Source organism: Mus musculus, chromosome 1, assembly GCF_000001635.26.
Source record: "Mus musculus strain C57BL/6J chromosome 1, GRCm38.p6 C57BL/6J".
NCBI classification, from domain to species: domain Eukaryota; kingdom Metazoa; phylum Chordata; class Mammalia; order Rodentia; family Muridae; genus Mus; species Mus musculus.
Window position 1 is genome coordinate 5,905,862 of NC_000067.6, and position 13,827 is coordinate 5,919,688.

General features: G+C 42.3%; 1 protein-coding gene across 1 annotated transcript; it reads right to left on the reverse strand.

Moving 5' to 3' along the window:
• Positions 1 to 7,845: 7,845 nt before the first annotated feature.
• On the reverse strand, positions 7,846 to 11,537 carry Npbwr1 (neuropeptides B/W receptor 1). Its single transcript, NM_010342.1, has one exon. It carries the CDS (start codon positions 11,430 to 11,432, stop codon positions 10,443 to 10,445), a length of 990 nt encoding a protein of 329 aa, NP_034472.1. The 5' UTR covers positions 11,433 to 11,537; the 3' UTR covers positions 7,846 to 10,442.
• Positions 11,538 to 13,827: the final 2,290 nt, after the last annotated feature.

The window sequence follows — 13,827 nt, forward strand, 5'->3', positions numbered from 1 at the left end:
GTACACATTATTAGTCATAGCCTTCAAACTATACAGTAAAAGAAAAGGTGAATAACTCAATAAGAATGGCTCTAAAGAAACAAAAGATTGAAGGCCACTTTCCTTGAATCCTCCCTTTGTTGCAGTGCTTCAAGATGCGGTTGCCTCTCCTACACTCATTAGTGTTTGTAGTAAGGTTCTCACTGACCTCTCTGTTAAGCCCCCCTCTGGCTCAGGCTAGGAGATGTTCAATTTATCTCCCCTTCAATAGCACTTGAATGCATGGTCAGCTATTTAATATGCACCACAGTTGTGGGAACCGTTTCTTACAGAGATTACTGTGGCTGCTGAAAAGCTTGGAACTAGCCAAGTACCCAATAAACATCTGAAGTTCCTCACCAATATTGCCATGCAAGGGAGACACTAAACATCACAGACTGTAGCTACAGCTACCAGTATTTGAAAACAATGAAACTTTAACTTTACCCTGTTAGAGCATTATACACAGATCCATTAATACAAGTGCATTTCACTAATTCTAACTCCTGCATTGCCTGACTCCACACTAGTATAAACCTTATAAGGCTCTTGCAGGGGATTTTTATGTATGGCTATTAGCACTTAACCATGCAAAACATGAAGAACAATTATGTCTGCCACAAAAAATCCCCAAATCTAACAAATGATGGGGAGTTGATCCATGTATAAATGCTTTCACCACTCAGTCACTGTTGTTCGAGTCATCTCCTTTCATCTGCAGTTGTTTTCTGCAGTTTGAAATACCTGAGTCAGCTGCAATTTTAAAATGTTAATGAGAGCTGGTGAGATGGCTCAAGTTCAATCAGAGATTGAGTCCCAGAACAGAGAGGAAAGAAAGGACCAAGTCCTTAAAGTTATCTTCTGGCCTCCATATACGTGCTGTGGCATGCCGTATCTGCTCTCGCACATATACATTTTTCACATGCATACAATAATAATCAGTAAAATGCAAATTACAGAAAAATGTAAAAATTCTTAAAAGAATTTCAGCTGTGCAACTGGGTACGGTAATATGCTCTTGCACTATGCTTCATCCTTCCCAGGATATGAATCACCTCTTTACCCAGAGTATTTCTGCTGTTTATATTACTTTTCTCAAGAAATATCTGTTATCAGAATCACTACTGCATGATTTTAATGTTTTTGCTCATGATATTGCTATGGAATAGTCGAATGCCACATTAAAACACCTGAGTGAATGCTCTCGTTCCATCTCATCTCAGAGGTATAAAATCATCTCACATCATAAGAAGGGGAAATATAGTGCAGTAAGATGCTTGGTAATGGATACATTCACATAACTGCTTAAAATAATTATATTTTGAGAAAATAAAAGTAGTATATAAATACTTCTTTAAAGTACAGTTTAAAAGTTTAAAGGTTTTATTTTCTAAAATTTTTTGGAAGTGTTTAAAGATAGACAAGAGTTGATAGACTAGTATAGAGAGCATTAGGTGTGGTGGCAGACATTTCTAACCCCAGAACTCAGGAAACTGACAAAGGAGGACCATGAGTCTAAGGGCAGCCCAAGCTACAAAGGAAGTGAGTTCAAGAACAAGCTGAGCATAGACCTGTCTCACAAGAAGCAGAGGGGCAATGACTACCTGTATTCCTTTCAACTGTAACTGCTTTCCTATTTACTTTGGTTTTTTTGCATATGTATATGTGTCACATACTTAGTATGGGAGAAAAACCTAAGCATCCTCTAGTTGTGTTGTCAGAGGGATCCTTCACAGAGCCTCCTTCTCAGCTTCAGCCAGTGTTTCTACTTAAGCTGCATTTCAGGGTGAGTCAGTATGAAGCAAAGAGACTGTGGTACACACAACGGCATGGGTGCAGAACACTTAAAAATAAGGTGACCTTACATGTCTTAATGGTAGTGTGTGTGTGTGTGTGTGTGTGTGTGTGTGTGTGTGTGTGTGTGTGTGTGTGAGGGAAGGAGGGGGGAGGGGAGAAGGGGAGGAGGGAGGGGAGAGGGAGAGGAGAGGGAGAGATTGTTGTGGTTTTAGAAGTTAAATTACTCAAAGAATGTAATCTATACCTAATTTTCAGAGATTACATTTTTAAAAAATGCTTGTGTATAACTAACTGGTTTTAGTCTAAAGACGTTTCTTTGTAAATGACATAACTTGGCTTCTGAGAAGCATTGTACAAGTTCACACATAAGAAGGCAACTATTGATGTGTCAGATACAAATGGACCAAAAAGGCTCAAAAGCATCCTTAAGTCACATAAATCTCAAGGTGTATGTTTTAACTGTTATCATAATTTACAATCTTGTCTTCTGGATTTCTTTTTTTAAAAATACAGACTTATACATAAGGGGAAAAAAGTGTTGAAGAGGTTAAACTCAAAGGGCATGGGTGTTTTGACCTTAAGCCTGGTTTATTAACTCTTTTCAGGGGTAACTAAACTCCTGTGGAGTAGTAGGAGACTTCATGCATCTGGCAGAAAGGAGGAGCTGGCCATGCACAGAGCTCTATGCTCATTGTCAGGAAAGACTCATTGTCAGGTGTGGTGATTCAAATGAAAACATCTCCCCTAGACTCACACATTGGAATACCTCATCTCTAGTTGGTGACATTTTTCAGGTAGATCTATGAGGTGTGGCCTTGATAGAGGAAGGATGTCACTAGACATTGGTATTGAGATTCCAAAATTGCACACAACTCCCAGTGTACTCTTCCTGCTTTCTTGCTTTGTGATTGAAGATGTAAATGCCCATCTTGCTACTTGAGCCGCAAAGCCGGCCATATCTCCTCTATGGATAGCTCTTACCCTCAGTACTTAAAAGTCCAAATAAACTTTCCGTTCAAGGTTTCCTTGGTCATCTTATTTTGTACTGCAAGAGAAATGTAACTAGTACGCCTGACCTGTACATCTTGCTTTACTCAGATGTATATATCGTGCATAAATTAATCCTAGTCTTCAGCATCTTATGAGATGCCAAAGAAGTTGTTGATAAAAGAACTTAGTAAATTAATAAATAGTGTACATTAATTTTTTCTTGCATTCTTGGAACAAAGCAATGATTGGAACACATTCCAGGAATGGAATTGAGTGAGAAATCTGAGTGTGTGTAAGAACACACCAAAGAAAACAAGACTAGAGGCTTGTGACCTCAATTTTTTCGAAATATAGAGTTAATCTTGGAATGTGCTTGTATGTTTCTTCCAGGTATAGTGGAGAGGACTGAGTTTACTCCAGATTACTCGTTATTGCTTGCTGTTGTTACTCAATTAAATGTTTAAACTATGCTTAATATACCTCTATGGAAAAGCATGTTTTTGCCATGGGAGGCTTGTCCTTGTGATTGTATTCATGAGAACTTTACTCATGTGACCTTGCTTAACCTTCAGCATATAAATTGCCTAAGGTTCTGAATGGTGTTGGCTATTGCATGAGACTTTAGTCCACCTCATTTATCTGCTCAGTTCTCCCAGGCCTCGCTGCCGCTAAAGCAGTGCCACTGCCTGAATCTTTTCAAGGGAAATCATCTTCCACAAACTTGGCCATGTGTTCACTGGGATTGTGGAAAAAGGAAGGATTTTAAATGAGAGTGTTTATGAGTAAGAGACTTTTAAATTATAATCAGGGTTACACATATATAATGTTTTCAAGTTTGTTATAAGAGACAAACGGGCTCCTCTGAACCACTGAGCATCTCTCCAGTTCCATGAAAAAGTGTTTTAGTTAATCTTTTTAGAAATGTTGAAGGATTTGATGTGTTAGAGCCACAATGTATTACAGCAATACAATGAATAGCAAGAGAATTTTATAAATTTTATAAGAAATATTATGTTTAGAAATGTAAATTTTGAACTACTGTAAACAGGGGAAAATCTTATTAATTTCTATAGTCCAATTTGTATCCAAATTTTCCCATTGTCTTTGGAAGCTCTTTAAAGCTGGAATTCCAAATCAGGAACCTGATCAAAAGGCACACTCAGTCTTTGATAATGATTTTTTTAAATTCTGTTTTAACCCAACAGGATTTCCTTGATCTTTTGAAGGTATAAGTATATAACACTGACTTTATGTAAAGTCCAACCTGAAAGCTGCTTAAAGAATTACCAACATTATAGATTTATATGATTTTCTCTCATGATATTGTTTTTCATAATTCTTTATTCTTAATTTTTTTTCTTCATAACTTGCAATTAGTCACATGTTTTACGAGGTGACTAAACAACTTGGGCAAGAACACATCCCAGGTGGGTATTGTTCAGCATGTGCCACTTTACATGTGAATAATGCCATTAGTCATGCCAGACTGGGTTATGTGGTAAGCCAATCATACCACTGCTTTGTAAAAACAGTTCTTTCAGTTTTGCACTTGGTAAGCATTGTTTGGGGTGACACTGGCACTAGGCCAGTATCCTTGTTCCCAGTATGTCTCCTATCCAGGAGTTTTGATATATGTTGATGAGTCTTGCTTAAATCACCTATTCTAAACAGGCTGATGTTTTAACTGTGAAATGATGTAATTTTGTGTTTTAGTAGTTATTTATTCACAAAGAACAGTTGATGGTAGCTTTTCTCCTTTCAGCAGTTTCAGGTGATATTAGAATTATCATGATCATTTTAAAATACAAGGTGGCTATGAATGATTTATATGAGAATAGGGATGGTAAACAAAAAGATAAATGATGAACCGTTATATGATGACAAGGGAAAAAAAGGAACATACACACATCCAGGTAATGCAGTTAGTTGTCCATATGGCAGGAGGAAAGGGAACAGTATGACAGCTAAGATTTGAGGTGAAGGAATGCATACACATCTAGGCATACCATAACAAAATGGTGAAAGGGAAAAAGATAAAGGATATGCATAAATATACCCATTATAGTAACTAGTTAAACCAGAACACTTAACATAGAAGTGTGGCAATAGAGAAATGGGAAACATTTCTATATGTTCAATCTTTAGGAAATATTGTCACGAAAATGATAACTCAAAAGAAATATAGAAAGATAAGAACCCAGCAAGTGAAGTCAGGATGATGATAATATTGCTGATGCTTTCTTGTAAGTTTATCATGGTTCTTCCTGCTGATTTTTATGTTGAGTTTCTGTTTTATTTATTGTTGTTTTTTAATGTAGCATTGATGCAAATATAGAGCCCAATATTTTTGTGCAATCCTTCCTTACAGTGGCAGGAGCTCCTCTTTTCAAAGGTATGTACTCACTGATAAGCGGATATTAGGCAAAGAACATAGAATACTGGTGATACAACTCATGGACCACATGTAGCTCAAGAAAAAGGAAGACCAAAGAGTGGATGGTTCCTTCCTACTTAGAAGAAGGAACAAAATAATTAAGGGAAATAAAGAGTGGGAAGGACTTGGGACGAAAAGAAGAGGGGAAGGGGGAAAAGAAGGGAAGAATCAAGCATGGGAGGAGTTGGAGGAGATGTACAGAGGGTAAGCAAATTAAACAGAGGTGTATAGCAGTGAAGGATGTGGAACTGGGGGTAGCAACCAGAAAGTCCCTGATGCCAGGAAAGCAAAAGCCTCCCAGGACCCTACAGAGATGGCATTAGCCAAAACACCCCACAAAGGGGAGGGAGAGCCTGTCGTGACCATATCCAGAGATTAGACATTGTCCTCCTGGCTGAGGGATGTGGCCACCCACCCATCTCCAAAAGTTTAACCCAGAATTGCTCCTGTCTAAATGGCATACAAGGACAAAAAGTGGAGCAGAGACTGAAGGGAAGACTATCCAGAAACCTGGGGGATCTATCCCACATGCAGACATAAAACCGAGACTATATTGTGGATGCCAAGAAGTACTTGCTGACAGGAGCCTGATATAGCTGTCTCCTGAGAGGCTCTGCCAGAACCTGACCAATACAGATGTGGATGTACACAAACATTGGACTGAGCACGAGAACCCCAATGGGGAAGTTAGGGCATGGACTGTAGGAGCTGGAGGGATTTGCAACCTCATAGGAAGAACAACAATATCAACCAACCAGACTTCCCGGAGCTCCTAGGGAGTAAACCACCAACCAAAGAGTACACAGGGAGAACCCATGGCTCCAGCTGGATATGTAGCAGAGGATTTCCTTATCTGCCATCACTGGGAGGGGAACCCCTTGGTCCAGAGGAGGCTTGATGAAACAGAATAGGGGAATACCAGGCTGCTGTGGCAGGTGTGGGTGGGCAGTGGGAGAGCACCCTCATAGAGGCAGGAGGAGGGTGGAGGGGATCAGGGGCTTGTGGAGGGAAAACGGGGAAGGGGGATAACATTTGAAATGTAAATAAATAAAATAACCAATAAGAGAGATGTATATGGAGATTTCACTCTTCATTTTTTCCCTCTGCCTACTAATTGTATGACTTTCCCATAAAGAAAATATTTTCAAAACTTAGCAATTAAGTGATGTTATGGTAAAGTGATGTCCTACATTAACTCACCTTGAACTTGAATGCCATACCTAAAGCCTACTTGGAAAGTAGATTTCTGGGAATATCTCTTGTGCTTTAGTTATGACCCAGTACTGCAGTGTAACTACAGTGCTGACCACCCCACTACCCACAATGCAATTTGAGAACACCCACGAATATTGTCCACCAAGTATTTACCATGTAAGCTGAATGTGCCCAAATGTATTCTGGTCCACTATTTCACCTCTTTAATTGTTTCAAGTTTAACAAGGAGGAAGGTCCAAGTGAGGATGTTTCAATCCCACATAGAAGGGGGGGCAAAATAATCATGGGAGGCATAGAAAGAGAGGTGTCTGAGTGGGAGAGGGGAGAGGGAAGGGAAGTGGGACATGATCAGATATGGTGGTGTTTTTAGAGGGGGAGACAGGAGAAAAGCCCAGAGGGTCAGGAGAACAAATGGAAATTTGCAGCTGAGAGAGTGGGGATCAAGGGGAATCTCTAGATGGCTCCCAGATGTGAGAGGCTCCCAGGAATCAATGGGAATGACCTTAGCCAAAATACCCAACAGTGGGGAGATGGAATCTGAAGAGACCACCTCCAGTAGAGAGATAGGGCCTCCAGTGGAGGTTTGGAGTCACCAACCTACCTTCAAACTTTTTGATCCAGAATTGCTCCTGTCTAAAGAAAATACAGGGACAAAATTGGAGCAGAGACTAAAGGAAAGGTCATCCAGTGACCGGCCCAACTTCGGATCCATCCCATGGGCAGACATCAAACCCTGACACTATTATGTTGTGATAGCAAACAGGAGTCTAGCATGGTTGTCCTCTGAGAGGCTCTACCAGCAGCTTACTAAGACACATGCAGATGCTTACAGCCAACCATTGGAGTGATGTTGGGATCCCTGCGGAAGAGTTAGGGGAAAGACTGAAGGAGCAAAGAGGAGAGCAGATGAGGTGAAGAACTCTTGGAGGGAAGACTGGGAAGGGGAGCAACATCTGGAATGTGAATGAATAAAGCAGTTTTTAAAAGTAAAATAAAGTATAACCTTTAACTGAGCATGCTTAGTTGCATCCATCTAACTGAGTATGCTCAGATGTGCATGTCCCTGAAGTGCTTTCTCATATGCATATCTGTAGGCTTTCCGAATAAAACCCCTGCTGTTCCCAGTTCCAATGAAAGCATGGCCTGGTACCATTTCTCAAGCTCACTCACCTGCTGCAGGTAATCTTTCTCCACTCTTTTCTCTTGGCATTGCTTGTTTTAGCTTTCTATTCATGTGATACATACCCATTGTATGGCATAAGAGTCCTTTTTTGTTTGTTCATTTGGTTGATTGTTTAGTTGTTTTGGTTTTCGGAGGTAAGTGGCTGTTGTTGCAGTTGTTTATATTTTATTTTTGGTAGGCTTTTTTTTTGAAACACAATATACACTTGTCACACAGAATGTTTCACCTTTTATTTTAGACTTGGATCTTCTGCAATCAATTAGCAAATTGCTGCATTTCTTGAGAAAGCATTAAACCCACTTTATACAATTATACTAAAATAAGTAAAACCAAATTCACACTTTTAGATATTAGAAGCGTTAAAACAACATAGTTTACACCAAGGCTGTAAGAACTATGGAATTACAAATTTTCCTACTATGTGACTTGTTTATTTATTCTATGTTTTACTTAAGAGATAAAAGGTTAAATATAGATGCCTTATATTTATATATTTATTTATATATAACTGCCCAAATGCTCACAGAAAGGTGAAGTGATCACGAGGGGCTTTAGAAAGCCAGTGTGACACTGATATTGAATCCTCTTGATGCAAACTAGACTTCCAGTCTGTACTGAGCTGTGATGGGTACAGTTATATCTCTCTTGTGTTTTTCCGGCAGCATCCAGAGACTGCAAGACAGACATAAACCTATCTCTAGCAGCAATGGCATGACAGACAGAAAACTACCAGGACCTCCTTCTTATCTATGTTGCTGCTGCATGTATGGAGACTGGGTTTCCAATTAATGTGACAGTACTTGGCTGTATCTGTGTCCAAAGCTCCACTGCATCCTTTATTATCACCCTGGATGAGCTACAGGTTGCTCAATTTTAAAATCCTAATTTGGAAAAATTACAGAAAATCATACAAAATTTAAGTTTTAAAAGAAATATCTGTGGAGTGCTTCCCAGAAGTCTGAAGCTTATGAACACATTCCAGACACTTCTGAAGGCCACAGCAGAGGCCCGTTCTGAGGCCATGATGACCATGGTTCAAGTGCATGACTGATGGACAACTTTTAGACAATTTACTGTTATTTGCACCCAAGACACACAGCCTCTAAATTAGTTTTCTCAGTTTGTACTTGAAAATTACCCCAATCTTCCCACAACTCTGACACCGTAGGAACCAATCAATTCTCATACACCAAAATCAGAGGGAAATTTAGCCTTCCTCTTGCAAGAGAGAGTATTTCCCTTCTGCATATTTTTGAAGGGAACATTGAATACAAATAACTGAGAAATAATTGACTTTCATGCCAAACTTTGTAAACAAAGTCTGCTGGCAAGAGTCTTGGTTCCACATATAACCAAACTTTCCCATAGGAAAAATGATACTTGAAAATCATATCATTTCTTCCTGGGGATCATCCTAAACATATCGTTTAAAAGACGCTATCACTGATGAGTCTGGTTACTCCAGGCCTCGAGGAGGAGGCCTGGAGCTTGTCTTCCATAAGTAGAGACTAAAGAGAGGAAAGTAGGTGTTGACTGTTCCCTGTGGGTAATCAGAAGCAGATGTTCCCCGGGACTTTAGAATTGGACAAAATTTAGATGTTCCTTGTGGTTAGGTAAGTGTCCAGACAAGAAAAAGCTAGGGATGCAAGGCGGTTCCCGTACCTGGATCTCACTGAAGGGAGGTCCTGGAAGAATACTCAGGGAAGGGGAACCATAGTTGGAACAGGTCTCATCTTTTATTTCTCATATTCCTCTAAGTTAAGAAGACTGTGAGAGTAAGATATATGTATTATTTACAAAGTTCTTGGTCCAGAAAAACTGTACATAGTTACAAGGAAATGGTCTAAGTTGTATGGGAAGCCTGTGAAGGCTATGAGGCAGGAAGGAAATTTTGGACTACTTTACAGAAGCTACAAAGGACCAAAGATTTAAAGAGCTGTTGGCTGGTGCACCACCCTGTGCAAAAGCAGCTCAGAAACGTTCTGTACACCTGACTCCTCTAGAGGGAGCTGGAACCTCACTCTCCGGTGATTTCTCTGTACTCTTGGCTTTTGCAGCCTCGGTTAAAGTCTTTTTAGGGCCATATAGATCGGCTTCGGTAAAACGAAGAAAGGTGGGGCATACTGAGCAGGTGATTATCTCTATTCTTGTCAGTCACAGCTAGGTTCTAGCCCCCTTCACCACCACCACCACACCACCACACCACCATACCACCACACCACCACACCACCACACCACCACACCTCCACACCACCACACCTCCACTCTAACACACACACACACACACACACACACACACACACATCTCCAGTGAGGCGTGGCCAGGCAGTTAGAGTGTTCCTAAGAAGCATCAGGCCAGGCTGTTTACCAGGGAGGTCATCCGTGGTGGAAAGCAAAGAAACAAAATACACAGACTTAACGCTGAGGAAGAGATGCCTGGGACATCCTAGGAGCCTACTCACAGTGAAATAGAGAGAGAATTAAAATCACGTTCCAACAACACTGCCCCACCATTTACCCTACGTTCAGGTGTCAAGCCCTGCCCTCAGCTGTGGGGACAAAATAGTAAGGTGCCCTGGCCCAAGCTGTCCTCAGGCATGCTACACACCAGCCTCACCTCAAGGCCGGGCAAATCCCGGATCAGTCCTGGTTAGGGCCTGTGGTATCAGTCCTGGGTAGGGCCTGTGGTACTGAATGCCTGGAATGGGCCTCAGGATTTCGGGCTGCACTTGGGAACCACAGTCCCGGAATTCTCCTGAACCCAGCTGGCAGTGCTGCCTGCGGTGGAAAGAGGTGGAAAGGGCATCAGGCTGAACGGCATGACACCAATTGCCGGAGGCTTCTGCGGAAGCTGTCGTCCAGGAAGGCATAGAGGAAAGGGTTGAGGCAGCTGTTAGCATAGCTCAGGCTGGTGATGAAGTAAGAGATGCCGATGACCAGCGGCGTTTGCGGGAGGTCGGTGGTGAGGGCCACTATGGTACTCAGGTGATAAGGCGTCCAGCAGAGGAGGCACACAGCCAGAATCGCCGCCACCAACAAGGTCACGCGCTTCTTGGCACGATCCAGGGCCTTGGCGTGGCTATCTAGCTGGATAGCACGCAGTCGGCAGAGCAGAGTGGTATAGAGAGCACAGATGGTGGTCACCGGGATGGCAAAGCCCAATACTAGTGTGTAGAGACGGCTGGCACGCCACCAGAAGGCCTCGGGCTGCGGGAAGACCAGCACGCACTGGCGCCGACCCTGCTCCTCGTCCAGCCGAGCGAATACCGCAAAGGGCAGCACGACCAGCGTCACCAGCGCCCACACCGCCAGACTGACAGCACGCGCTGCACCGTAAGTGCGCCCGGACACCCGGCGCGACTCTGCTGTGGCCAGAACCACCAGGTATCGGTCGGCGCTCATGACGGCGAGGAAGTAGAGGCTAGAGAAAGTGTTGTACTGGTCGACGGCTACAATGAGCTTGCACATGACCTCCCCGAAGGGCCAGCGCCTCAGCAGGAAGTCCGCGATGTTGATGGGCAGCACGAGGGTGAAGAGCTCATCGGCGATAGCCAGGTTGAGGATGAACACGTTGGTGACAGTCTTCATGCGCGGCGTGCGCAGCAGTACGTACAGCACCGCAGAGTTGCCAGCCAGTCCCACGGCGCAAATTACCCCGTAGACGACAGGCACTGCTACCGCCAGTGGCTGCGGCAGCGGCAGAGGAGCCAGGCTGGACCCGTTGGGACAGCCCAAAGATGAGCCGCCGCAAGACACGTTGTCCCCTCCAGACTCGAAAAGCGTTAAGTTATGCATCTTGGAGAGGGCTGGAGAGCAGGCGACCACCAGGATTCCACTCAGCAGCCCCGCGAAACTCGAGGTTTATGCGCCCACGTTTACAGGGATCTGCACCCAGGCACTGCCTGAGTGTCACAGCTTTTCTCTGGATGCGCACCGGAGGGGGCGTTCCCCGCTGCTACTAAGCTCGCTGACGCCGGGACTCCAAGGCTGGAGACAGAATTGAAAACACAGCTTACATTTCTGGAGGTATAGCTTTAAGGAGAAATGAGGTCCATAGAAAGTAGCTACAGTGTCCCAAGCTCTTCTCTCCACCTGTGGAAATCAGATTCCAGTCCACTGAATACATCAAAGTGCTATGCAGAAGCCACTTGACTCCTAGGAAACCGTAAATGCACCCAATCCCCTGTTTTAGAGCTTAAGGAATTCACACTGAGGTCACACCGGCGAATTCAGCAGAGGTGTGTTTCCGAGCACGCTAGATAATAGGACTTGCAACAGCAATCTTTATCTTACCTGGCGAGTCCCAGCAAAGATCTGAGTTTCCTGGGGAGGTCAGGGAGGAACCCACTGTCTGCTGGAGGACGCTGCAGCAGCAATGAGATGCCTGCCAGCCTAGTCTGTCTCCTGTTGTCTGCCCAGAGACTACTGCTGGACTCTCCAGGAGTTCTCCCAAGAACCTGAAGTACAGGAAGCGCGGCTCAGTCAACCTGTCACCCTTTCCCACTCCACTCCTAGAAAAATCCTCTGATCTAACAGAAAACAGCGCCCCCTTCCTCAAAAGACTTCTTTGCTGCCTTCCTGCTGTTTTAATTCAGTTCATCTGGAATTATAAAAAGCTCACCTGTCAGAAACTAAAACTAAGAATGACAAAGTTAAAAAAAATAATATCCTGTTTTTGAAGAACAGTTGGAGATGAGGTTCCCATAACATGTTTTATTTCTTTATTATATGTATCATTATTTAAATCAATGTTAAAATTAAATTTATTTTGATCGTAGTCTTCCCCTACCCCAAGTCGTCTAGATCCTCTCTCTACCCACCCAACTTTAAGCTCTTTCTCAAAACAAACAAGAACAAAACCAAACACAACAAAAACTCCCAAATCCAAGAAAATAAAATAAAGAAACACCTAAACAGAGAGAGAAAAAAACCCACTAAACTGTAATCAAATAAAACCATAAACATACAAAAGCAAAACTGTGGAGATCATTAAATGTTGATCAACTATTCTTGAACATGAGTCCTGCCCTGGAAGAGTTGATAAATCCAATATCACTGTATTGGAGAAAACTAATTCCCCCTTTTACAGCAGGTATAATTGACAATTTAGTTGTTAACCCTTCCTCTAGTGACTGGGTTTTCATTAGTGCATTCATATTCATTTTAGAAAATATAACAAAACAAAATATAAAGCAAAAACTGTCACATTAAAGTTGGACAGGATGAATCAATAGAAGGAAACAAATCCAAGAGAAGGATTTAGAGACTCTCTCATTTGCACACCCAGAAATCGCACAAAAACACTAATCTAGAAGCTAGAATATATTTGATGAGGACATGGTACAAACCTGCACAGTCTGTGTGCATATAACTAAGGTATATAAAGACTCCTTCTGCCTGTTTTCCTGAGTTCTGAATGGAGGAGGCATCCCACTTAGACCTAAGTGCTCCCTCACCCTCTCTCTTTCTCTCTTTCTCTCCCTCTCCCTCATTCCCCCTCCCTCCCTGTAGCAGGAGCAAAATTCTATATAGCAGATTATCATTGAGTCATTTTTATTGCTACATATTTCAGACAAGTATTATTTGGTTTTACCTCACGCCCCTGAACTATCTAGTGTCTGATTCTTGGTCAACCAAGCAGGGTTAGGTATGGGTTGCATCTCTTAGAATGGGCCTTAAGTAAATCAGTTATTAGTTTATTACCACCACAACCTTTGTGCCACTGTTGCCCTAGCATTGCTCACAAACATTACACCATTGTAGATCAAAGGTTTTGTGGTTTGACCTTTATATTTCTCTTTTGGTAGCATTCAGAGTACCTTCTTGTACCAAAGACACTAGAACACAGATGTGGATGCTTTATTTAGGCACCTCATGACATCTCCATGTTCAAGGAGTTATGTAGTGTTGCCCTCAGCAATGGGACCTTGCTCTTGGTTTATGAAGAGCAATCCATAGTCTTGGCAATAGCCTAGGTTGTTTGGGAATTTCCATGTGACACCTTTGGCCAAAATCTCAATTAGATGTAATCCAATCCTGGTACTAGAAGTTTTGTTTCATGACAAGAGATGGCCAATTGGAACTCTCTCTTCCCCAGTATTTGCTTATTTTGTTTAGATTGTCTTCATATATATATATGTATTTTAGGAAATTTCTATTGTATTAGGTTTCTATACAAATGCTCCTTAAT

What these genes read in the sequence shown, in the direction of transcription:
- Npbwr1 (NM_010342.1), bottom strand. Translation starts at nt 11,432, where the DNA reads ATGCATAACTTAACGCTTTTCGAGTCTGGAGGGGACAACGTGTCTTGC.